At 36.7% G+C, this 27,712-nt stretch overlaps 1 protein-coding gene across 2 annotated transcripts; it reads left to right on the top strand.

Moving 5' to 3' along the window:
- Positions 1–56: 56 nt before the first annotated feature.
- On the top strand, positions 57–27,248 carry TBCCD1 (TBCC domain containing 1). Of its 2 annotated transcripts, XM_054585080.1 has the most exons (8): positions 57–99; positions 2,347–2,725; positions 5,742–5,897; positions 17,228–17,594; positions 19,428–19,614; positions 19,765–20,262; positions 24,347–24,497; positions 26,706–27,248. In XM_054585080.1, the coding sequence occupies exons 2-7, from the start codon at positions 2,390–2,392 to the stop codon at positions 24,474–24,476; spliced, it is 1,674 nt and encodes a 557-aa protein (XP_054441055.1). In that variant the 5' UTR covers positions 57–99; positions 2,347–2,389; the 3' UTR covers positions 24,477–24,497; positions 26,706–27,248. The 2 variants fall into 2 exon arrangements, with proteins under 2 accessions (XP_054441055.1, XP_054441056.1); XM_054585081.1 differs by lacking the exon at positions 24,347–24,497.
- The last annotated feature ends 464 nt before the right edge of the window (positions 27,249–27,712 follow it).

Raw genomic sequence — 27,712 nt, 5'->3', positions numbered from 1 at the left:
GGGCGAGAGGCGGGCGAGAGGCGGGCGGGGCGCGGTGGCGGCGGTGGCGGCGGTGGCGGCGCGCGGAAAAGTGAGATGGAGCAGCGCCTGCCTTTGCAGGTAATCGCTCACAGACTAGCCCCGGGGAGGCAAGGGTGGGCTTGTCACGCTTCAGGCTCCGGCTGGGGAGGCTGCCTTCGCTCTAGCCAGGTCTTGGTCGTCTACGGACCATGTCAGCTGAGGTTTCTCAGTTCCTGAAGTCGGGTCGAGTGCTCTGGCGGCCCACGCTGCGTCCTACCCCGGACAGCACCCGAGGTGGCGGCGAAGCTTCTGGAGGACCGCCTTGGGGTCCTTTGATTTCCCCACTTAGAAAACCCTAATCCTGGAGCATCCCCGGGAAATTGTTGGAGAGAGAAAGAGCTCCAGTTTAAGTTTGTTTACGAATTTAGCCCCCTCGAGTCCCGGAGTTAATATAGAGGGTACATCTCCAGGATCTGGCTTTGATGGCACACTTTAGACACAGGAGCTCAGAACCTCGCAGAGCAGCCTGTCTCCATTTCGCCGGAGGTGGGGGGTGGGGGGCGGCGGCAGGACGCGGAACTAAGGTCTTCGTCATCGTCTGGTTTTATTAAGAACCATGCTCAACCATTCCCACATTCGAAAACCAGCTGCCATTTACCCTCTCAAACTCTTTGGGTTCCTGTTCTTGTGTTCCTCCACTTGGAACATGTCTATATATGGCTTCACATCTAAAGTCATTCATTTTGGTCTCCTCTGGATTCACTCCCATTTTTCCGAGATGTTCACAAAACTGGGTTCTTAAAATACATTTGTAAGCAATACAGTTCTCAAGTTATACAAACTTGAATTGCAATCCTAGGCTGTGCCGATTTAAGTATGTGCCTTTAGATAAGTCCCTTAACTTCTCTAAGCCTCCATTTTTTCATCTGAAAATGGGATAATCACACTAATCTCCAAGTGCTTGTGGGATGAAAAGAGGTGTAGTATGAAAAATATTTAGCATGCTACCTGGCACATAGTAAGCACTCAATTGACATCAGTTATTTGTTGAGCAGATAATTCCCCAGAGAAGCACAATTTTCTTAGAATCAAATGCAGACTGTAATAATAACATAAAGCATTTTTCATCAGTCATACAAGGAAGGTCTTTTTAAGTGATGTGAGTGCTTGGTGAAGTGAGTACCTTGGGTCAAGTGAAGGTACAATTTGATACAATCATTTTGGAAAGCAATGGAACTATATGTCATGAGGCTCAGAATTGTCATTTGCTTCATTTCACAAATGCACATCTGAAAATTTTCTCAGGAAATAATCCTAATGCAGAAAATAGGCAGAAAGGTGGTATTATAGCATTAGGTATAATAGTGAAAATATTTAAACTTTTTATAATGGAAATTTTTAACATACACAAAAGTAGAATAGGTAAACGACCCCCATTGCTCATGACCCATCTTTAACAGTGATCAGTATTTTGCCTAGCTTGTTTTTATGGAAAATTTTAAACCTCCTAAAAGTCTAAAAACAGTTGAATAAGCTGAGGTACATTTAGTTAGATTGCTGTGAAGCTTTTAAAATAATACAGAATTGTATATAGGGTGTTACCACAACTGTGAAAATTCAAAAATTCTATGTGTAGATAAACAAAAATGAATACAGTATTAACTAATTTCTGTTTGATGATGGGACAATGGATGATTTTTCCTTTTTTTTAGGTATTTTATAAATACTCCATAAAAATTATGTATTGTTGTTATAACAGACAACAAACAAAATCTAAAAATGTTGCACCTGAACATGATGAATCATACCTGTTAGAATAGCTTTAACTTTCCTTGATCTATTTTTGTAGCCTACATTTACACAGGCATTCTTCTGCCATCTTGTGTTAGTGTTTCATATAGAGTTTATGTGGTCAGTTAACATGTCCACATCTTTAACCAATCATCCTTATGTGTAAATGATTTGATTCTTGTGAAGTTTTATTCCCTTAATTTTGTCTAGCATTCTCCTTCATGGCAGAATAAAAGATTTCTTCTGATAGGATGGCTCTTTACCCATTTCTTCTTTTCCCCAGTTCGTACCTTATGCATGTACACACTTTTCGTACAACAACCACTTCCAACAATTCAGTAAGATAATTTAGTTTTATCACGAAATTTTTCTTGTTTAAATAGATTGTAATGAGAACTGACCAACAAGTCTATTCTGCTCTTGGTTGATGAGCTAGATCTGCTTTTTAAAATGATATAGTACATTTAAAAATAGTTAAGAGAGGGATCACCTTACAAAAAAATGTATAAATGAGTTTTGTTTCAAATGAATTTGTGAAGAAACTTTGTTTCCCAGGTATGCAAAGAAGCCTTTTTACACAGATGTCCTTAGAGATAATATGGATCAGTCTGGAGTTCTCCTCTGGGTGAAAGCAGAACCCTTTATAGTGGGCGCCTTACAGGTGCCCCCTCCATCCAAGTTCAGTCTTCACTACCTCAGGAAGATATCCACGTATGTGCGAACCCGGGCCACAGAGGGAGCTTACCCGCGCCTGTACTGGTCAACCTGGAGGCACATTGCATGTGGAAAGCTGCAGTTGGCTAAGGATCTGGCGTGGCTTTACTTTGAAATATTTGATAGTCTTGCCGTGAAGACACCGGAGGAGCGCCTGGAGTGGTCTGAGATTCTGTCCAGCTGCACATCTGAGGATGAAGTTGAAAAGCAGAGAAATCAAGTATGGATTTATATGTATATGTATATGTTTAATTACTTTGGGAAATAAACTTCTTAATTTTTAAATTAAAAAATTTTATTTTTAAATTTTTAATGTACACACTAGCTGTACAGGATGTGCTTTTAGGTTAATGACAGTTATAATCCCAAAGCACCATTTGGATTTTAGCAGTTCCATTTTGGCAGTATTTATTGAATTAGTCCTTAGCAATCCCAGTTCACTTGCTTTCAAAGCTATAATGTTGCAGAAACACTGTTATTGAAAGAAGGAAATATTTTCATTGACCTTAAAAGTGTTTTGAGGTCAATGAATACTTAACGAACCACTGATATGAACCACCTGTTTTTAAGTGGGTGTCTGCTGTATGCTGGGATTCAAAGATTAGAACAACATCTCTGCTTTCATGGCTTCATGGAGCTCATAGACTACTAGAGGAAGCTGGTGTGTAAAAACGTGCTATTTAATAGTGTGAAGTGTGTAATAACAAAAGTATGCGTAACATACAGAAATAGAATAAAGAAGAGAATGAATGATTCTGATGATCTGGAGGGACTTCACAGAGAAAGTATACTCATCAGAATAGGCTAGTTACAGTAACAAGCAATCCAGCAGTTCAGAGGCTTACACAAAGCAGTTTATTTCTCTCATTTATGTAACAGTGCAACTTGGCATCTCTAGGCTAGGTTGTCCATGCAATCACTCAGGGATCCAGGTTTCTTCTGTGTTTTGGCGCCACTGTTATATTAGTTAGCTTTGCTGCAGTTAAAAACAAAAAAAGCCATTCCAGTGGCTTGCAGTAACAAAGGTTTATTTCTTGCTTATTTTATATGTAGGTTACACCTTAGCTATGGCTCTCTTCTAGACTGTGGCTTGGCTATGTGTTCTTATTTGGGGACCCAGACTGAAGAAACAGTTTCTTCAGTAGGGTCATCTATTTTGGGTACAGAAGGGAAGAGCAACAGAGCAGAAGGAAACTCATGATGCCTCTTAAAACTTTTGTTCGGACGAATAACATAACTATGACTACTTTGATTCCATTGTCTCAAGTTTTGTCATATGTCCATACCTAAAATCAATGAGGGGGGAAGGTAAACTACCTCACAGGAGGTAAGAAAAACCCCGTGGTTCATGTAAGCTTCTTGAAGGGTAGGGAAGTTAATAGCTGAAAATACAATACAATTTGCCACAGCCTTGCCCATGAGGGCCTCATAGTCCTTCCATTTCTTTTGGGAGAGTTTTTGGGAGGCTTGAAAATGGTATGTGAAAAGCTACCCACATTTAATTGACTGTAACACAGTCATACTATCGCTAACTTCAAGGGAGAGGTAAATGCCACCTGATTGTGTTCCCAGGAAGAAAAGAAAAGGTATTAGCATCTAGCCAGTCTCTGCTACATGGGGTAATATGTAAATCAGGTTTTGGGGATTGAAAAGAGTTTGTCAAGCAACCAAGAGGGAAAGGGCATTACAGTTATTCATTAACCACACACTTACTGAGTTCCTAGTATGTGCTAACTACAATAGAGGGGTGCTTACTATGTGCTAGACTCTATTCTTATTAGGAATATAGAAATGAAAAAGACAAGGATCTCGTGGTCTCATGGGGAGGCAGGTATATGAAGAAATAATGATAATATAACAATTATTCTATGGAAATATGTGTAAAATTAGGGAATTATGCTGAGTTAAAAGCGAATCCCAAAAGTTTACATACTGTATGATTCTGTTTCTATAATACAATTGAAGTGACAAAATTAAAAAGAACAAAGCAGTGGTTATCAGGGTAGGGTAAGAATGGGAGAAAAATGGGTATGTTTATAAAAAGGCAACATGAGAGATTCTGTGTTGATGGGAATGTCCTGGATCTTGACTGTCAATGTTAATATCCTGGTTGTAATATTGTATTAAAGTTTTGCAAGATGAGAAACTGGGTAAAGTGTACATAGGATTTCTCTTTTAGTTCTTACAACTCCATGTGAACCTACAGTTATCTCAAAGAATTTAGTTAAGAAAGTAAAAATTTTTGAAAATATATAGATTTATGGGGTTCCACATTGACAGTTGATTCAATTAGTTTAGGTGATCCTATGAATCTGTATTTTTAAGTTCATTAGCAATAGTAATTTTAGCCAGGTTGGGAATCAGAGTGAATAGAAGTATAGTCCCAGGTGTATTTACTTTACTTTTTTTGCCTTTCCTATATGTGTATGGGGATGCATATATGAGGATAATCATAAGCTTGAAAACCTGAGCTTCAAACTGTACCCTTCAAATAAGAAATGGCTTATAAAATCCATCAGACCAGCAATTTTTAAGTCAAACAAACATCCCTTTATGAATTTGATGAAAACTTGAGGTCTGCTCCCTACAAAATGCACACACATTGAAAAATTACATACTATTTTAGGTGCTGCACTGATATTTTAAACTTTCTTAATAAGTCTCTGTGTGCACCTTAGGTTAACTGACCTCTGTTTTAACTAAATTCCCCTCTTCTGATTATTTATTTATTTACTCATATTGCTAAAGATTCTTTTCTTTTTAACTAACTTTAAACTTCTGAAATAATATACTTTAAAAAAATACATACTTCTTTTTTCTTTATCAGTTTTGGGAAAGATGCTATGTGGCCATAGATACTACGTAGCTTTCCGAGAAGGTAACTCCAGTTTAATTAGTTTATTTATTTATTTTAATTGAATTTATTGTGGTGACATTGCTTAATAAAGTTATATAGGTTTCAAGAGTACACTTCTGTAATACATCATCTGTATATTGTATTGTGTGTTCACTACCCCAAGTCAAGTTTCCTTCTATCACCATTTTAATTAGTTTGAGAAACTGCTGCATCTGGGTATCAAGAGACATACATATCAAATGCTAGCAATTTTTCTACATTTGTCTTCATGAGATCAGAAAACTGCTGTGAATTTTTTTCACTATATCTGTTTAGTTGTAGACGAGTGATTGATGTGGTTTTAGGACCTGTGTTCATCATTTATTTTCTTCTTGTGCAGCTTTCAGTGGACACGCTACAATTTCTGCTCTTCTTGTACATACAGCAGTTAAATAAAGTCTCTCTCAGGACATCTTTGATTGGAGAAGAGTGGCCTACTCTCAGAAACAGATCTAAGTCTCCTGACCTGACTGAAAAATCCAGTTGTCATAATAAGGTACTGTTTAAATTTTGATGTCTTGCTCTGAAGAAGACAATTTGTGGGGGAGATGGTTTGCCTTCCTTAAAAATTATGTTGAGTTTATTCATATAAGCCATTGATTTGCTGGCTTGTTTTGTTTTGCTTTGTTTTTTACTTTTTTCCAAATTATAAAACAAAAGCAATGTGGAATCTTAACATAGAGAAATAATTTCAGTTCCTTTACTGACACAAAAATTACATGATTTTTGGGCAAATCATTCACTCTTATCAGCATTCCCATTTTTGCAAATGTTAATGAATTTGAATCTACTTATTTGATTAAGGATAAATAAGAAGATGCAGTGTTTGCAAAGTCTGTTGAAATCTACTGAAAAAAATTCTGTAAAAATATCTTCTCATATGTTTAGATAATATGCTTAAATATATTTAAGGTCAGCATGCTTAAGTAATTATTTATGATGTGATATATCCTAGAAGTTAAATTTAACTGCCTCACATTGTGAGCTTTAGAAAATCTTACTTTGTTCTGTTTTTATAAAGAAACCCAAAATGTTTTTATCTGTTTACGTAAAAGTATTTTTTAAAACTTTAAGTAAAATGTAGATCTCAGTAATTTTGCCATGTGCAGACTCTTTAATAACCTTTTTCAGAGAAATCTTTTCACCATTATATTCCATAATGCTGTTCCCTCCTGGTTCTGTTTCTGAGTCTTTGTTCTCCTTCTTCATGAGCCTATTTCCCCCTGGCCCTTACAAGCCACTATTCCCTTAGGATTCTTTCTAGGGCACTTTTGTCTTTTCATTCCATATATTTATTCAGTGTAATTCATTATCTTCCCATGACTTCATATATCTCAGTGACTCCTGAGTTTCTTTCCATTCTAGGTTTCCCTCTTGACATAAATGCCCTGTTCTCTCTTAAATTCATAATATGCAAGTCCAGATGTATTAGAGATACCAACCATTTCCTACTGTCTTCACACATAGTTCCTGCCTTTTTTTTTTTTTTTTTTTTTTTAAATATACAGGGTTCTATAGGAGTAAGGCCTATTGGAGTGTGGTTGGTAGAATAATAATATGGGTATAATAATTTATAGTTTTAATTTGAACATTTCACCTAAAATGTCACATGGTGTGCTTGAGTATGATATTATTATGTTACAGAATTACATGTTTATGATATTGTAATAAAAGATTTTGTAATAAAAAAGGGGGGTTATTTATGCCAGACCCTGTATTTTTATTCATTATGCTACTATAGTTGTCCCAATTTTTCCTTCTTTGCCCTCCCCCATTACCCTCCACTCCCTCAGGCAATCCCACACCATTATCCATGTCCATGGGTCATGTATATAGGTTCTTCGGCTACTCCGTTTCTTATACTATACTTTACATTGCTGTGGGTATTCTGTACCTACCAACTTGTACTTTGTAATCCCTACTCCTTTCCCTCCATTCTTCTCCTTCCCCCTCCCAACTGATAACCCTCCAAATGATCTCCGTATCTATGATTTTGTGTCTGTTCAGTTTGTTTGTTTAATTTGTTTCTTAGGTTCAGTTGTTGATAGTTGTGAATTTATTGCCATTTTAATGATCATAGTATTGATCTTTTTTTTTTTTTTTAAATAGGCCCCTTTAACGTTTTTTTATAATAAGGGCTTGGTGATGAAATCCTTTAGCTTTACCTTGTCTGGGAAACATTTTATCTGCCCTTCGATTCTAAATGATATCTTTGCTGGGTAGAGCAATCTTGGCTGTAGGTCCCTGCTTTTCCAGACTTTGAATACTTCTTGCTAGTCTCTTATTGCCTGCAAAGTTTCTTTTGAAAAGTCTGCTGACAGTCTTATGGGAACTCCTTTGTAGCTAATTACCTGCTTTTTTCTTGGTATTTTTAAGATTATCTTTAGGTTTTGGCATTTTTAATTATGATGAAATAGATATAATTAAATGTCTGTTTCCTTCACCAAATTAGGGAAGTTTTCTTTCACTATTTTTTCAAATAAGTTTTCAATTTCTTGCTCTTTCTCTTCTCCTTCCAGCATCCCTATGATTCGAATGTTGGCATGTTTGAAGTTGTCGCCGAGGCTCCTTACTCTATCCTCGTTTTGGGGGATTTTTTTTCTTCTCGTTGTTCTGATTGAATGTATTTGTCTTCCTTATGTTCCAAATCATTGATTTGATTCTCGGCTTCATCCATTCCACTGTTGATTCCCTGTAAATTTTTCTTTATTTCACTTAGCTTAAGCTTCATTTTGGCCTGGGTCTTCTTTATGCTGTTGGAAGTACCCAACTTTATGCTGTTGAAGTATGAGTTCTTGAGCATCCTAATAACCAGTGTTTTGAACTCTGCATCTGATAGATGCTTATCTCTAGTTTGTTTAGTTCTTTATCTGGAGTTTGTCCTGTTCTTTCATTTGGGCCATATTTTTTTGTCTCCTCATTTTGGCAGCCTCCCTGAGTTTGTTTTTATGTATTAGGTAGAGCTGCTTTGACTCCATCTTAGTAGTGTGACCTGTGGTAGAAAAGCACACATGTAAGTTGGATGGGGCAGAGATTTAGGTAATTGCCTGGGTGGGGCAACCCTTGTGAACCAGCCTGATGCAGTCTTAGATATGGTGCGGCCACTCTGTGGCTCTGTGTACAGGAGAACTCAAAAAAGAGACAGTGGCTACTGCCTGGCCTTGGAATTTTGTCCTGGATGAAGCTGTCCCCAGCACTTACCCTGATGCCAGACACTTCCTTTTCTCCCTATATGCTTCTGGTGCTGGAGCCCAGAGGTAGTGAATCTGTGTAAGTCTTGAGACAGTTGTGTGTTCTTTAAGAGGAGACATCTGAGAATCCCGCAGTTTCTTCCACCACTCCAACCCCCATTGGCTTTTACAGCTAGAAGTTATGGGGACTTATCTTCCTGGCACTGGAACCCTTGACTGGGTGGTCTGATATGGGGCTGGGATCGCTCACTCCTGAGACATCCCCCCCCCCGCCAATTTTTACCCACCACACTTGTGTGTGGGACCACCCATTCCATGTCTCCGCATCTCCACATATCTGCCCCCCTACCCATCTGGATGAATGTGACTTCTTTAATTCCTTAGTTGTCGGACTCCCATACAACTTGAATTTCTTAAGATTCTGGGTGATAGTTGTTTTATAATTCAGTTGTAATTTTTGCTGTGGTTGTATAAGGAGGTGAGCCATGTTTACTTACGCCTCTTGACCTGAAGCCTTAGACCTGAATCTTGACCTAACGTCTTAGAGACAGTGTTTTAAGCTAAGGTGGCCTCCATTCAAATTTGGTTGTACCACTTAATATCACATACTTTTAGGCAAGTCACTTAGCTCTTCTAGGCCTTGACTTCTCTTTTCCACATGGGGAAGACAATGCCTATTTGTGAATGGCTGTGAGAATTCAGAAATGTATTAGCATGAGACTTGTTGCATAGTAAGCACCAGTAAATGGTGATTCAAGTTTAAGCTATAGTGTGACCTCTACCAACAACTGTTTGGACCAGGGATGGACACTTGACTAGAGTAGCCAATTCACTGGTATGTATTTTAAATTGGCCTGATTCGAAATGATGACCATGTCCAATTAGTATCCCCAGGGACTGAAGAAACCAGTTGGTGATGGGTGCTTGAGCTGAGAGCTCACATGGCACCAAGTTCATGAGCAACCTGGAGTTATAAGGGATTAGAAACTCTGAGGTAATCTGAAAGAAAGAAGTGAATAGAACAGACATGCAGAGAGGCACTGCTCCCTAAGAGAGAACCAGGTTCAAAATGGCTTTTCAGTTACACTTCTGATGAAACCTACCTGTACTATAGTTTAGGAGATAATGGTGTGTCTCTACAGTAAAACCACCCTTTACTTGAATTAACGTGTATTCCTTATGCCAGTGAAAGTCACCACCAATCATCCATGTTCTCTTTCTCATCGGTCATACCTAGTTAGTTATCATCTTGCAGATTCTGCCTCCAAATAACTCTTAAAAATCTGTCCCTTTATTCGTATTATATAGGCCCTAATGCAATTTTTGGGGGCTTGATTTCTGTAGTTAAGTCCTATCTTATCACCCTGGTGTTAGTCTATAGTCCACCCACTACACTGGACTTTATAAAATAGGTGGATTATATCCCTCTTCTATAGAAACTTCATCAGTGAATTGTCATTGTTTTCATATTATACTCTCTGGAACCACTGCAGGGCCTACTTGAGGGAGGGGAACTCAGCTAGAGGGAGAGAGAACCAATGAGGTTGCGGACAGCTCTGCTCTGATATGTTTTTTTGGCATACAAATTGGAGTTTATTAGAACAAAAGAAGAAAAAAAAACAGAGATCCAAAATGGTGGAGGAGTAAGTGGAAGCTGCACAAAACTCCCAGAACCAAATTGGAATTATAACTAAATTATAGAGAAATCATCCTGAAGAGCCGACTGAACCCTCGCTGGAGAGAAGCCTTATAACCAAGGACAGACAAGAAACCACTTCACCACAATGTGGCCGGTAGGGACTGTGGAGGAGGTGCAAGAGGGCTGGCTGGGCTCCTAAGGGCAGCAGCTGAGGTGCTGGGGGCTATTACAGCAGGCAGGGGGTTGCCCCTGAGAAGTGTGGGATCTAAACCCCAAGCTGGGCTCCCCAGTGTACAGCACCAGAGCCAGGAAAAAAACCCAGATAACATCCAGCTGTGAAAAGCAGCAGGGTTTCTGTCCACCAGGGAAAGACAGCCAGAGATGCAGGGAGTCTCTTAAATCAAGAGTCCCAAACCTCTGGGCCATGGACCAGTACCAGTCTGGGCCTATTAGGAACCCAGCCACTCAGCAAAAGATGAACTTGAATGTAATGTGCATCCCCAAACCACAGCCCCTGTGCTACTGGTGCGTGGAAAAATTGTCTTCCACGCAACCAGTCCCTCGTGCCAAAAAGGTTGGGGATTTGCTGTCTTAAAAGATCATCACACAAAACTGTTTGCAGCCACTTACCTTGGACTCCAGCAGAGGGAGGGCAGAGTAGACTAAAGATGCCATAAGGAGAGTCTGGGGCTGGTGGCTCTGGGGAGAGAAATGAAGGAAGACACCAGGATCCCTGTACTGAGTCATTCCCCGTACTAAAAAGGCCATTCTCAGAGCACTCCCCTCCAAGTCGCATCAGCCTGAGCAGGGAGCAATAGCCCTGCCCACAGGAATTACTCTGCCCCATTCTGTGGATTTTAAGCTGGGCTGCTGAGTACAGCTAGAGCTTATCTCTGTGATTAAGTTTAGCAAAGGCATATCTCTTGGAGCTCTGAGACTTAGGCTGACTCCTCCAGTCCCAGTGCTGGTTAAAGCCAGCCTTGGTGCACAGCCTGGTACTTTCTGTACACACCCAGGCCCAGCAGAGGGAGCCACAACCTATGGATCACAGATAGCTTCAAACAGGTTGCCCAGGACCAGTCACATGCAGTGTCTGACATAGGTCTACACCAGCGTCTTTGCAGATCTACACCAGAGTCTTGACAGATATCCCTAGTACATAGAAACCAACACAAAGAGGCAGCCAAAATGGGAAGGCAAAGGAAACAGGCCCCAAATGAAAGAACAAGAGAACCCTCCAGAAGAAGAACTAAATGAAAGGGAGGCAAGCAATTTATCAGATAGAGAATTTAGAGTAATGACTATAAGGATACTCAACAGCATGAAAAAAGACCTAGAAACAATAAAAAAGGACTGGTCAGAAATAAAGAATGCAATACTTGAAATAAATAATGCACTGGAAGGAAAAAACAATAGGTTAGAGGAAGCAGAGGATTGAATCAGTAATTTGGAAGACAAGGTAGAAGAAACATCCAAGCAGAGCAACAGAAAGAAAAAAGAATTAAGAAGAATGAAGAGAGCTTCAGAAACCTTTGGGACAACATGAAGCATAACGTGGATCATAGGAATACCAGAAGGAGAAGAGAATGAGCAAGGGATCAAGAGCCTATTTGAAGAAATAGTGACTGAAAACTTCCCTAGTCTGGTGAAAGAAAAAGACATACAAGTCCAGGAAGCTTTAAGAGAGTCCCAAACAAGATGTACCCAAAGAGGCCTACACCAAGACACATCATAATTAAAATGACAAAGCTTGAGGACAAGGACAGAATCCTAGAAGCTGCGAGAGAAAAGCAAGTAGTTACCTACCAGGGAGCTCCAGTAAGACTATTGTCTGATTTCTCAACATAAACATTTCAAGCCAGAAGGGATGGACATGAAATATTCAGAGTGATGGAAGGCAAACCTACAACCAAGGCTACTTTACCTAGCAAAGCTATCATATAAAATTCATGAGAAATAAAGAGCTTTCCAGACAAGAAGCTGCTAAAAGAGTTTGTTAATACAAAACCAGTACAGCAACAAATATTAAAGGGCTTTCTTTAAGCAGGAAAAGAAAGAGAAAGACAGAGGAAAATAGTTTAAAAATAAGATGGAAATAAATACATCTGTCAATAATCACCCTGAATGTAAATGGTTTAAAGGCTACAATCAAAAGACATAGGGTAGCTCAATGGATATGAAAACAAAACCCATATATATGCTGTTTCTAAAGACCCACCACAGATTGAAAGATACACACAGACTAAAAATAAAGGGATGGAAAAAGGTATTTCATGCAAATGGAAAGGAAAAGAGACTGGGGATGCAATACGTATATTGACAAAATAGACTTTAAAACTAAGGCTATAAGGAAGAGGCACAGGTCACCACATAATGGTAAGAGGAACAATACAACAAGAGGATAAAACCCTAGTAAACATTATGTGCCCAACATAGGAACACCTAAATGTGTAAAGCAAATCTTGATGGACATAAAAGGAGAGATTGGCGGAAATACAGTCATAGTCTGGATAATAACAGCCCATTTACTTCAATGGACAATTCTTCCAGACAGAAAATCAACAAGGAGACAGTAGCCTTAAATGACACACTAAATCAAATGGATTTAATTGATATCTTCAGAGCATTCCACCCCCAAACAGCAGAATGTATGTATTTTTCAAGTGCACATGGAACATTTTCTAGGATAGACCACATGTTAGGATACAAAATGTCTCAATGTGTTTCAGAAGACTGAAACCATATCAGGCATTTTCTCTGACCACAATGCTATGAAACTAGAAATTAATCACTAGAAGAACACTGAAAAACACACAAAGGCTTGGAAGCTAAATGGCATGTTATTAAACATTGAATGGGTCAACAAACTCAAGGAAGAAATCAAAAAAATATCTTGGAACAAATGAAAATGAGAACACAACAGTCCAAAATCTGTGGGACACAGGGAAGGCAATCCAAAGAGGGAAATTCGTAACATTACATGCCAATCTCAAAGAAACGACAACAAAAAAGAGCTCAAATAAACAATCTATTTTGCACTTAAAGGAACTTGAAAAAGAACAACAAAGCCTAAAGTGAGTAGAAGGAAGGGAATAATAAAGATCAGTGTGGAAATAAAGGAAATAGAGTCTTAAACAACACTAAAGATCAATGAATGCAAGAGCTGGTTCTTTAAGAAGATAAAAACAATTGACAAACCTTTGGCCAGAATCATCAAGAAAAACAGAAACTACCCAGATAACTAAAATCAGAAATGAAAGAGTAGAAATAACAACTGACACCAAAGAAATACAAAGGATTTTTAAGAAAATATTATGAACAACTATATGCCAACAAATTGGACAACCTGTATGAAATGGATAAATTCCTAGAAACATGCAATCTTCTTAAACAAAATCAGGAAGATTCAAAGAATCTGAATAGACATATTACACCTAGTGAAATTGAAGCAATGATTAAAATATACCCAACAAACAAAAGCAATCACAGGCCAATATCCCTGGTGAACATAGATGTAAAACCTCAACAAAATATTAGCAAATTGAATAATGCAATACATCAAAAAGATCATACATCATAATAAATGGGATTTATTCCAGGAATTCAAGCTTGGTACAAATTCGCAAATCAATAAACGTTATTAACCACATAAACAAAACAAGGAGTAAAAAACACGTAATCATATCAACAGATGTAGAAAAGGCATTTGATAAAATCCAGCACCAATTCATGGTAAAAACTCTCAGCAAAGTGAGAATAGAGGGTACATACATAAACATAATAAAAGCCATATATTACAAACCCACTGCCAGCATCATGCTCTATGGGCAGAAACTACAAGCATTTCCCTTAAGATTGGGAACAAGACAGGGATGTCTACTTTCACCTCTCTTAATTCAACATAGTATTGGAAGGCCTAGCCACAGCAATCAGACAAGAAGAAACAAAAGGTGTCCAAATAGGAAAGGAAGAAGTAAAATTGTCCTTATTTTCAGATGACATGATATTATACATAGAGAACTCCCAAAGATCCCACCAAGAAACTACTAGAACTGATAAGTGAAATCAGTGAAGTAGCAGGATAAAAAATTAACATCTAGAAATAAGTTGCACTTTTATATGTCAGTAATGAACTAACAGAAAGGGAAATTAAGAAAACAATGCATTCACAATTGCTTCAGAAGAATAAAATACCTAGGAATATTCTAACCAAAGGTATAAATGACCTGTACTCAAAAAATTATAAGAAACTGAAGAAAGAAATCGAAAAAGATACAAATTAGTGGAAGCACATGTTTTGTTCATGGATAGTAAGAATTACCATCATTAAAATGTCCATGCTACCAAAAATAATCTATAGATTCAACACAATTTCTATCAAGATTCCAGTGTTGTATTTCAGAGAACTAGAACAAATATTTCAAAAATTTATATGGAACCACAAAAGGCCCTGCATAGCAACAGCAGTCTTGAGAAAGAGGAACAAAGTTGGAGGAATCATGCTACCTAATATCAAATTATACTATAAAGACATAGCAATCAAAACAGCATGGTACTAGCATAAAAACAGTCACATGGGTCAATAGAACAGAATAGAGAGCCCAGAAATAAACCCACACCTTTATAGTCAATTAATATTTAACAGAGGAAGCAAGCACATACACTGTGCTAAAGATAGTTTATTCAATAAATCGTGTTGGGAAGATTGGACAGAAACATGCAGAAAAATGAAACTAGACCACCTTCTTACACCACACACAAGAATAAATTCAAAATGGATTAAAGACTTAAATATTAGACCTGTAACCATAAACATCTTAAAAGAGAATATAAGCAACAAAATCTCAAACATTGCTCATAGCAATATTTTATCAGCTGTATCTCCCCAGGCAAAAGAAACGAAAGGAAAAATAAACAGATGAGACAACATCAAACTAAAAAGTTTGCACAGCAAAAGAGACCATTAACAAACTATAAAGCCTATGGGATGGGGCAATTTTTTTGCCAGTAAGTCAGATAAGGGGTTAATATCTAAAATTTATAAAGAACTTACAAAACTAAGCACCAAAAGAATAAACAACCCAATTAAAAATGTGCAAAGGACCTTAATAGACACTTCTCCAAAGAGGACATACAGTTGACCAATGGGCATATGAAAAGATGCTCAACGTCACTGATCATCAGAGAAATACAAATTAAAACCACAGTGAGATATCACCTCACACCTGTCAGAATGGCTATCATCAATAAATCAACAAACAACAAATGCTTGTGAGGATGTGGAGGAAAGAGAACCCTTTTGCACTGTTGGTGGGAATGCAGACTGGTGCAACCACTGGAAAGCAATATGAAGATACTTCAAAAAATTAAAAATGGACCTGTTTGACCCAGCCATCCCACTTATGGGAGTATATCCGAAGGAACCCAAAACACTAATCTGAAAGAACATAAGCACCTCTATGTTCATTGCAGTGTTATTGACAATAGCTAAGATATGGAAGCAGCCCAAGTGTCCATTAGTAGATGAGTCGATAAAAGGACTATGGGACATTTACAGAATGGAATACTACTTGGCTGTAAAAAAAAGAAAGTTTTACCTTTTGTGACAGCGTGGATGGTCTGAAGAACATTATGCTAAGTGAAATAAGCCAGTCAGAGGAAGGCAAATGCCATATCATTTCACTCATCTTTGGAATCTAATAAACAAACTGAACTAACAAACAAACTAGAGACAAACTCATAGACAAAGAGCAGAATGACAGCTATTGGAGGTGTGGAGGGATCAAGCAAAAAGGATAAACTCATGGACATGTACAACAGGGTAGTGATTGCAGGGGAGAGGTAGGTATAAGGGGTTAAATGGTAATGGAAAAAGTACAATAAACTTTTTTTTTTTAAAGGATAACTATTGAGAAAATAAGTTTTGGTCCCTGGCACACAAAATAAAGTCCAGATGTTTTAGTGTGTCGTGCAAGGCCTTCCATGATTGGTCCCTGATTACTATTTTAACTTTTTTTTTAACCTGTCACTTCCTAGCATGCTTTCTTCACCTTGCCCAGAAATTCCAGTTCTCAACACAGCAGGTAATTTTACTTCTATGGGCCTTGGCATATGCTGTTCCCTATGCCTCAAATGCCTTTTTTCCTTGTCTATTTGCCTAACAACATTAATCAAGAATCTAGTCAAACAGCATCCACTACAGTTTTTTCCCTCAAGTGCAGTTTGTTGTTTCTCTCATGCTCATAGAGAATGCCTTTGGAGATCTTTGCTATAGGTCTTACCTCATTGTGTTAGTTATTTGTTTATATTGTCTTTTCACAACATAGACTCTGAGTTCCTTGAGAACAGAAAGTATATATGTGTTAGTTTTCATAATTCATCACTTAACACTGTTCATAACACAAAAAATATCTGTCAAATGAATAAGCCAAGTCTTGGGACATCTGCCAACTCAAAGCTTATTCCAAAAGTTATAACCTCTCTTAAATTTAGTTACTGTAAGATTAGTTGCTTTGTTTCATCCAGTGGAATTGGAAATTTTTTCTGTAATTTGAGCAGGTAAATGAAGAAACCCAATGCTTCATTGAATGAATGCCCAATGTGATTATTTTGATGTTTGATCTGAAACTTCAGAGTATTCACTAGCTCTGTAGCCTTGGGTGAGGTTTTTAACATTTCTATTTCTCTTTTTCCTCATCTGTAAACTGTGCTATCTTAAGATTGTTGTTTGGATTAAATATATTAAACTTTGTGCAATACTTAATGTGTGGCACACACTAAGGGTTATTTGTAATTTGAATTGGCTAAGATCAAGAGAGACTGTGTTTATACCTATCAGATACACAAAAAATCTTAAGGAGCCAAAAAAAGGTTTATTTGGCTTCTTAAACGGTTTGTTAAGGGTGAGGCAAAACATAAATACAAAATAATTAAAATATAAAAACTTCATGTCTTACAGAATCTATCTTAAGAGTGCTTTGTTTTGATCTTTTTTAGAACTGGAATGATTACAGTCACCAAGCATTTGTCTGTGATCATCTATCAGATCTCCTTGAGCTGCTTTTAGATCCAGAACAACTCACTACATCCTCTCATTCGACTAATAGTAGTCTAGTCTCTAGAGAAGCTGTTGTAGCACTCAGCTTTCTTATTGAAGGTACAGTGAGGAGAGCCAGGAAGATATACCCACTTCATGAACTTGCCCTGTGGCAACCACTACATGCAGAAAATGGCTTTTCACGGATTTCTAAGACCTTTTCTTTCTACAAGCTGGAAGCCTGGTTGAGAGCCTGTTTGACTGGGAATCCATTTGCTACCTCTGCTTGCCTCAAGTCTGGAAAGAAATTGGCTTGGGCTCACCAAGGTATTTAATATTTTACTCTATATTAAATTGAATGACAAGTTAGGGAACCTAGTGTTTTCTGGTATATTAATGATCATGTATCTTCTATAGAAGACCTAAATATTATTGCTACTATAAAATAGAAAAGGGGAGCATTTTTCTTGTGTATATATGCCTTTTTCTCTCAAGGCAGCATCAGTCTCAGATAATTGACTTACTGGTCTAAGTCATTTTGATTTACATTAACAGAAGCTCCCAACTTCAGTTAGTCCTGTTTTTGCTCTGCTTTTCTCTTTTTGACTCCCTCTCGTTCTCATAAGCTCTTTCTCTTGAGGCTTCCCTATTACTACACACCATAGCAGAATTTGGCCATTCTGCAGGTAACCTCAGGGAGCCGGTGTAGAGATAAGGTTCTTTTTAGCACCAAAGACATATGCAGACTAGATATTTCTAAATTGGAGATTTAAATTTACCATAGAGAGTGTCTGGCCTCGGTTGCATCAGTTATCTATTCCTGGTAGTCCACCAATGGCTAAAAGGAGAGGTTAAAGTGCTACATGACTTCTTGGGGCCCAGGAATAAGTTTGAAGAGAAGAGGGACCCCAGTATAAGTTTAAAGAGAAGTAGATACCTATACTGAGGCATATGCCAGACAAAGTTAATGAAAAAACACCTAGAATATACTTTCATAATCTCTGAATTTCAAAGATAAAGAAAAAAATAGGTTTTGTGCAAAGGTAAGAAAAAAAGTCAGTTCTATATCAAATTTTATAGTGTTATAAAACAGAAAATGGTTGTTCAACATCTACAGAATCGCGAGCAAAATCATAGTGACCTAAGAATTCTATATCCAACTAAGCTATTACTCTAGTGTGAGATCAAAGACTCACATATGTAAGGCTTCCATTAATACATAGTAGATAGTACGTAATTCTTGATGTTGATAAAAGAGTATAGATTCAAGTAAATTTTTAAATGTTAGGGTAGGCCCTACTAGGGGAAAAAAAGATATTTAACCTGTTAGGATTACACTACAATGTTAACAGTGGTAGATACTAGGATAACAAGTAATTTTATCCTTTTACTCTGGTATTTAAGTTTTTTCTACAACCATGTATTATTTATCTAATATTAGGTAATAAAAATTATTTTTTAAGAAGAATAATAGCACACTTCAGTGATTTCACATTTGGTCAGTATTCTTCACAAGGATGTCCTGGTGGCTTGTAGGGAAGTACAGTCTGAGAGGTCAATCACATTAATGACAGGACTGTGTTGGGGGGCAACCTGCACAGAATTTTTGTCAGTTTGTGTGAGGCACTGTGTTTGAGAGGAAGGTGTGCTTTTCAGTAATGATCTTGGGAGTGAAGGCATAAACCCAAAAAGAATTCATAGAATGATGTGGTAAGTAACTTAGGAAGGGTTCAGAATTAGTATCATGGCAGTTTAAACAGATTATTTAAAGGTAGGGATGATAAATTAAGGCATTTTGGAGAAAAAGATACTTGAGTTGGCCCAACTCTCCGACTTGCCAACTATACAACCTTAGGCACGTTACTCAATTTGAAGGATAGAAATAAAAAGTATTTTAGATCCATCTTGGCAATCTTGAAAGGATTATACTTCTTATATTTTTTATAACAAAAAATTATGAAATATTGAAAACATACCAAAAAAGTACAGAGAATAATATAGCAAACACCTCTTTATCCATACCCAGATCTAATATTTTTTAAACTGACATGTATCTAATTTTAGACATGTTTGTATACATGTAGATATGTGTAACATCATATGGTTGTCATTTTTCTTTCATTCGAAACTATCTCATTTATTTTTGTTTTTCTTAACTAGTTGAAGGGACGACCAAAAGAGCTAAGATTGCTTGTAATACTCATGTGGCCCCTAGGATGCACCGCATGGTGGTGATGAGCCAGGTTTACAAGCAGACATTGGCCAAGAGCTCAGATACTCTGGTGGGGGCACATGTAAAGATTCACCGTTGCAACGAATCTTTTATATATCTGCTCTCTCCCTTACGGTAAGCACAGTCTTCCTAGTGTTCTGACATTTTTGACATTTACTTTGGAAATGATTGATCTTTTTCTTACCATCAGAAAATGATTTTGTAGTCAAATATTTTTATCTTACTTTCATTCGCAGGCATTTACCTCAGTTTTTCGTTTTTCAGATCTGTGACAATTGAGAAGTGCAGAAATAGCACGTTTATCCTCGGCCCAGTACAGACTGCTCTTCATCTCCACAGCTGTGACAATGTTAAAGTCATTGCTGTTTGTCATCGTTTGTCCATCTCTTCTACTATAGGCTGCATCTTTCACATTCTGACACCTACACGCCCACTTATACTTTCTGGGAACCACACAGTAACTTTTGCCCCTTTTCATACCCATTACCCAATGCTGGAGGACCATATGGCCAGAACTGGCCTTGCTACAGTGCCTAACTATTGGGATAATCCAATGATTGTGTGCAGAGAGAACAGAGACACGAGTGTCTTCCGACTCTTACCACCTTGTGAATTTTATGTATTTATTATTCCCTTTGAAATGGAAGGGGACACCACAGAGATACCTGGGGGTCTTCCATCTGCATATCAGAAAGCCCTGGGTCAAAGAGAACAAAAGATACAGATCTGGCAGAAAACGGTGAAGGAAGCTCGTTTGACAAAGTAAGTATTTTCTAGAATAATTTGTTTTAGTAGAACTCCAGGAAAAGCAAATTAATCTGCACGTATTTACAGCTGTGCTAAAGTAATAAAAAATATATACAGTGTGTCTTCAGTTTAAGGCTTGTGTTTCAGGTCAGCATTTCAGGCACTGTTTGCTTGGAGAGATAAGAGTCTAGTAACTCAAATATTAAACTCCCTTTTTCAAAGAAACTTAAGTTTAGTTGGCAGATATACATTAATATGAATGAAATATCCTACAGTGGAAGGAAAGGGGGCAGAGACCAGAAGTACCTTGACAGGAGGCAGGATTCAGTGTAGGATTTTGTGAAAAAACACAAGAAAATCAAAGGCGACTCCAAAAACTGGGGTCCAGTTTAGAAACTTGATTAATCAACTTTTTGTTTTTTTAAAGATATTATTTAATTACTTTTTAGAGAGAAGGGGAGGGAGGGAGAAAGAGAGGGAGTGAAATGTCCATGTGTGAGAGAGAGATCGATTGGTTGCCTCTCACATGCCCCCATCTGAGTAACCTGGCCGGCAACCCAGGCACGTGCCCTGACTGGGAATAGAGCCAGTGACCTTTTGTTTCACAAGCCAGCACTCAGTCCACTGAGCCATACCAGCCAGGGCTGACTAATCAACTTTCTTTTGGAAAGAATACCATATATATCTTGAAAGTGGTGGTACTCAGAATAAACAGTTACTGCTTGTGCAAGTATCTTGGTATTTAGTAAAATTTTATTTGTTAGTGATATTAGAAAAGGAACATAGGAAACATAGTACCAAAAGATGGAAGGCTGCTTTTTCTACAATGTTACAACATTGTCCACTTGAGAGCTGTAGCAAGTTTGAGAAAACGGTATAAAGTTCTTTTGGGGATCTTCACAATAAATGCTATATGTCTAGATAATATCTTGATCATTATGACTCTTCTCCTTAAGACAGAAAAACTCTTTAATAACTGGATTTCATTTGCCTAGTATTTTTTTTTCTGGTTGTCATTATTTTGGAAAATGGCAGCCACTCTAAAATGTTTCTATTTCTGATGATCCCCACTGCCATTTGATATATGAATAAAAATGCTTATTCTAATTAGGTTTTATTTAGTTATTTTTAGAGAGAGGGGAAAGGAAGGAGAAAGAGGGAGAGAAACATCAATGTGAGAGAGAAACATCGATTGGTTGCCTCTCTTCTGCACCCCAACTGGGGACCGAACCTGCAACCAAGGCATGTGCCCTGACCAGGAATCAAACTCTTTGTTTTTGGACTGATGCCCAACCAACTGAGCCACACTGCTCAGGTCAAGATTAGTGTTCTTTGGATAGCCGTGTCTACATTGTACTGGAAAGTACTCAGACTTAGGAATGAGTACTGACCATGTCACTTTACTATGTGATGTTGAGTCTGTTAACTAGCCTTTAATTGTATCATAAAGTGTAAGTATATCCTCCACCAGTTGTGACTGATGCAAAGGTTTAATAAGTAATATGTGTGCCTGAGATATTGTGTGTAGTGATATATGCTATACTGTGTTTAGTAGTATGTGTATGAGACATTGTTTAATGCTGTGTTTGTGAGACACATCTTCTCGGTAAGACTGTTTACTCAGAATATCCGAGACCTGACCTGTTAGAATGAAGTTTATTCTAAGAGAAAGAGTAATTGAAAAAAAGACTTGATCCAGCCACAGTATTTTCTGGATGCATTCTTGTGGCTTTGTTCTCATAATATGGATTAAGGAATGAAATACAGGGTGGGGCAAAAGTAGGTTTACAGTTGTTTGTATGGAAAATAATATAATAATAATACAAGAATAAAGTCTGGTTTCACGTATTCACAACTGTGAACCTTCTTTAGTCCCACCCTGTATATATATATATATATCTCCATAGTTACAAAATTACATTTAGACTCTTAAAACAGTCACTACATACCAAAAAATAAAAAAATCACTAACAGTTACAACTCATGCTTTTCCTGGAAATTCATTGTGATAATGCTGCTACTTTTTGCAAATGTTCCACCTGGTTTCTATCTTGTGAATTGAGCCACCAAGACGTTAATGCTTCAGAGTGGTCATTCTCAGGTTAGCATATCATAGAATAAGGAATATGACCATAATAACAGGTAATATGTATTGGGCACTTACTATGCAACAAGTACTATTTTAAGTACCTTCTATATATTAACTCATTTAGTCTTTATAACTATACCCTATTACAGAAAAGGAAACAAATAGATTAAATAATTTACCCAAAGTCATACAGGTACTGGGATTCACAAGTCAGCCTGGTTCCAGAACTTAGGTTCTTAGTGTCTTTATTATTTTCTGGGAACTATTGTATGATATAATATGATATGATATGATATTCTAGTATTTACATGCCTAGATTTTTTTACACATGTGAAAAGCTTATGAGCAGAGTTCAGAATGCAGTGAGTGTTTAATAAATGTTGGCTCTGAATCATTGTGTTTTAAGACAGTAAGGTCCAGGACAACACTAAAAACAAGGAAGAGCACTCAATTTAATTTGGGGAATATAGGAAGACAAAAGAATTTTTGATCAATTTGAAAACAAACTGCCAATACACTCTTGTAATAGTGATTAGATTGTATCATTTCCCTGCTCTGACCCCTCTAATGGCTTTCTATCATACTTGGAATAAAATCTAAAACCTTTACCGTACCTACCAGTCCTCCTGCCTCACTTGCTGCTATTCTTTTCTCATTTACACCCCTTCTGCCATACAGCAGTCTTCTTGCTATTACTTAGTCCTTGCCCTCTAGCCATACACCACCAGGACCATTAAAGCAGAACAAAGCTGGGTTTTATTACTCATTGCAAGTAAGGAGACAATCATGTTTCATTTCAGGAAAAGGTGTTAAAAAAGGACTTATAATTGAGTTTTGGCTTGTGTCAGGTGATTTGGGGGAGGATTCTAGGAAGCAAGGTTTTGTGGTTTGGGTTCTATCTGGAAGCAAGAGCAATTCTATGATTTAGTATCTTAGTAATTTTTATATTAAAGGTGAAAGAATAAAGTGGAGCTAAAACTGTAATCATAAAGAAACAGCAGTTACTCATTAGGGAGGAAATGGTGATGTTTGGTTATTTGGATGTTTGGATATTTATGGTATGGACCACAAAATGTTTTTTTGTCTGGACTGAGATAGGATTATGGAGTGGTCTTGTTCTTGCCTTGATCTGTTATCCCCTGAGAGTGGCCTTGTCTAATATTGGTCTTCGTCTATGGAATTGTTTATGTTAACAGACAACACCACAGCCAGGCCAGAGCCTAGCTATACTAAGTGCTAGCTGTTAGTACTAAGCCAGCTCCTGACTGTCAGGAGCTAGCCTTCTCTTTCTTATCTTGAACATGTGAAATACGCTCTCATTTTAGAGCCTTTGCACTTTTTGTTTCCTCTGCTTGGAATGTCCTTCTCCAGATATTTAGTGTGCTTAATCCATCACTCCATTCGGGCCTCTGCTTAAGTTTTATTTCAGGCTTTTTCTGTTCATTTTTTTTCTTCCTAAAATAGCATTCCCAATAGTCTCCATTCACTTACTCTGCTGAATTTTTCTGGAAGGCATTTAAAACTCCTTAAGTTCATATCATATATTTATTTTATCTATTACCTATCTTCCCTGTTAAAATACACAGTTCACAGGGAACACAGACTGCATAGATTAATAGTGGGAAGGGTGCCCTCTGGAGCCGTGCGGTACAGACCTGCCTGGACAGGAGCTTTGTCTCTTCCCCTTTCTTCACACATTTATCCCCACAAGTCAGAATTCCACCCAGCATCACTGGGTCCTCAGTAAATATCTGTTGAATAAATAACCACAGTAGAACAAAATATGTAATTATTGATAAGTTTTTACAAAGAAGACATTGTATCTGACCAAATGTATTTTGGGGGACAGTGGTCCACTGTACAGAACTGAACAGAACATTTATTTGGAGAGAACAAATGGGTAACTAGAAACAATTTAACATTTATTCCATTGAAGTATTCTATAATCACTTGGAATAAAATCAATATGAATTAGTGTTTTTACATTCTTTTTCTCAACTGCAATTTTAGGGATCAAAGGAAACAGTTCCAGGTACTTGTGGAGAATAAGTTTTATGAGTGGTTGATTAATACAGGACATCTCCAACAGCTGGACAGCCTTGTGCCCCCTGCAGCAGGTTCCAAACAAGCAGCAGGATAAGACTCCTACATCAAAGCACTGGTAGGCATTTATAATGCAGACCACTTAAAACAAATTACTTTGGGGAAGGGTTATAAGCATACAAAAAAACTACACAGCATATTGTGTTATCGAATGTTGCCAAATTTTTTCCACCACTCCCACCAGCACATACAGACCTTTACATACCCATGTTTGCCACAGTTTATAGTGAGAAGTCCAACCAAAATATTTAGGTGGACCCTATCAAATTATAGACAAATACAGTGGCACAATTTGTACTGTCCAAAGGGACAACTTTCCTCATGGCTTTAAGTTTTATTCCTCATTTATAACACATCTTTACTCTTTCCCATATATCTCCCCACACACAAACCAATTAATAGATTAGCTGGGTTTTGTTAATTGCACATGAGCAATAATAAGTTACCAGAATTAATCCAAATGAAGATTTGAATAGTGAACTCTAGGAGATCACAAATTCAATGGAGGAGAACATGGATAGAGACATTTAAAATGGAAATTATTTAATTCAATATGTAGTATTTTTACAGAAATTTACTTTGCCATTTAAAAATATTTTTAAAGACCAGCAGTAGAAAAACAAAGGACACAAATAAATAGAAAAATACAAAGATTCTCACTTTCATTTAAAATTAAAGAAATGTAGGATACTATTTTTTATCAGATTGGCAAGGATCAAAAACCGATGGTATACATGTTACAACACTGGCAAAACATTTTCACTTACCGGTGGGGAAAGTGTAAATTTGTGCAAATTTTTGGTAGGATAGTTTGACAAAATCAAAATTAAAAATACATATATTTGACTTAGCAATTTCACTCCTTAGACTTAACTTATAGATAACACTCATGTATGGAAAGATCTCTGTAAAAAATACGTTCATTGCAGCATTGTTTGAAATAGCTATAGACTGGAAAAAGCCCAAATGCTTCTCAATAGCAGGCTGGAGCCTAATGAACTGATGTATCAATGTCATGGAATTCATCTTTAAAAAGAATGCAGTATTTCTGAATGTGCTGACCCTAAATGATCACTGAGCCTGGGGTGGGAGGTTTGGAGCAAATGTATGTGTAAAATGTTCCCTTGTGTATTTGAAAAAAGAGGGATTATCACACATAGTTAGATGCTAATTATATACCTAAAATTTCTGAAAAGATATAAAAAATTATGAATAGTATTTGTCTTTGAAAAATGAGACTCAGTGTCTAGAGTAGGAAAAATCATTTTTAAATTTTTATTGAGATATAATTCACTTACCGTGAAAATCATCTTTCTAAAGTGAAGAATTCAGCAGCTTTATTATATTCACAGGTTTGTACAACCATCGCCATTAACAAATCCAGAACATTTTCATCACCCTAAAAATAAACCCCATACACAGAGACAATCACTCCCTGTTCCTGCAACTGCAGGTATCTCCTCTTCCCCCAGTACTTGGCAGCCACTAATCTTTTTGTCTCTTAATTTGTCAACTCTGGACATTTCATATAATATGGAATCATAAAATATGTAACATTTGTGCCTGGTTTCTTTCACTCAGCGTAGTGTTTTTAAGGTATATTCCTGTAGCATGTGTCAGTATGTCATTCCTTTTTATGACTGGATAATATTCCATTGTATGGATATACAACACTTTGTGTATCTGCTCATTGGTTAATGGACATTTGAGTTGTTTCCACTTTTTAGCTTTTGTGAATAATGCTATGTACTTTTGTGTACAAGTGTTTGTGTAGACATATTTTTATTTTTCTTGGGTGCATACCTAGGAGTAGAAGGCCATGTGTTTAACATTTGACTAAACTTCTCAACTGTTTTCCAAACGCATAAACTTATTGTTACTTTATATGCTGTTTACATTTTTAAAGTATTACTTTTTATTAAAAGGAATTTTACAGTATTTAATCAGTAAATGTTAAGATTAAGAATCGGAAATCAGAAGAAGATTATAAGGAAATAGGAACTATAACGGGGTAAAGTTTTAGTTTAAACTAATCCCCATAACCTGCCAATGTTTAAGATTTGTGTATGAATTTCTTTTATTATGAACTAATGTGTTCCTCAGAAAAAAGGAATGTAATTAACTTTAGACATTTATTTTATTACTTACAATTTTCATCTGACCTTGATAATTTATGTGATTTTATAATTGCAAAGGTTTTTTCCTAATTATTTGCATGAAGACAATAGAAAATGAAGTTAATTTCAATTTTTTCTTTTCTCTTCAGGGCCCCGGAAGAATGAGGATGAAAATGATGTACATCTTGAAACTAAATTGAGAATGTGCTCTTGCTATTTAGAAGACTTCGGGGCTTTTTCTTACTATTTAAGACCTTTCCTTGATTTCCATTTCATACTCATTTATTACCATTTGAGTTGAATTTTAAGTAAACTTCTGACTATCACATAAATATACTGCTTATAGAACATCGAAAGATTCATCTTTGTGATGCCAAAATGGAAAAGTTGATGAAGCCAGTCCCATTGTATGTATGTTAATTAATATTAAAGTGATTGAATGTAGATTTACAAGTTAACTTCACATCTTAATTTGTATGATAAAAGGGTTTCATCCTTTCTGGGGTTAAGAGTTTTATAGTTCTTTGTAACTATTTAAAAGGAAATCACTACTCTTTTCAAAAATAATTGGAAAGAAAGTATGATTGTTGGTATATAAGTATAGGAGAGAGAGTTTTATGCAAAGATACTCTAGTCCTTAAAGTATAAAACTTAATGAAATTGTATTTTTCATTTTTTGCTTCAAATTTTCAATAAACATGCTCTAAAAAGTAATTTTCTTCTTTCGATAAACAGGTAAAGCTTCACTTTTCACTTTTAACTTTAGAAAAGGTTTCCAATGTTACTCTGTGATGTTATATCAAAATAAAGTTTACATTTGATTGGGAAAGCTGTGTTCTTTAAGATAACATAAAATAATTATCAAATTAGTAAAATAAATCTACTGATAAACATTTCATATGCTCACTGACCATTTAATTAATAATTACATCAAAAAAGGGCTTGATCTTTATTTCTTAAGTGAAAATTCAACCTTGAAATGTGTTAATTCTGAGGTTTTCATAGTTTTTATGTTAAGATGAAATTCAAGAAAGCAGAAGTGTGTTTTGTAAGTTGCTATTGGTTAATTAAAATAATATGAATTACTTTAAACTTCATAAAATTCAGAACACTAATCACCTAACTTAATACTTTGTTTCCCAGTAATGTTCATATC

The sequence above is a fragment of the Pteronotus mesoamericanus genome, unplaced genomic scaffold (genome assembly GCF_021234165.1).
Source record: "Pteronotus mesoamericanus isolate MK-2021 breed Mesoamerican mustached bat unplaced genomic scaffold, CSHL_Meso_final contig_82, whole genome shotgun sequence".
Taxonomy (NCBI): Eukaryota; Metazoa; Chordata; class Mammalia; order Chiroptera; family Mormoopidae; genus Pteronotus; species Pteronotus mesoamericanus.
Note: the sequence above shows the minus strand (reverse complement) of the source record. Positions and strands in the feature narration are given on the sequence as shown.

Excerpts from the sequence above, each read along its gene's own strand:
- TBCCD1 (XM_054585080.1), top strand. The coding sequence starts at position 2,390 with ATGGATCAGTCTGGAGTTCTCCTCTGGGTGAAAGCAGAACCCTTTATA. Across the intron at positions 17,595-19,427 it reads ATTGGCTTGGGCTCACCAAG|TTGAAGGGACGACCAAAAGA; the intron begins GTATTTAATATT and ends TTTCTTAACTAG. Across the intron at positions 20,263-24,346 it reads AAGGAAGCTCGTTTGACAAA|GGATCAAAGGAAACAGTTCC; the intron begins GTAAGTATTTTC and ends CTGCAATTTTAG.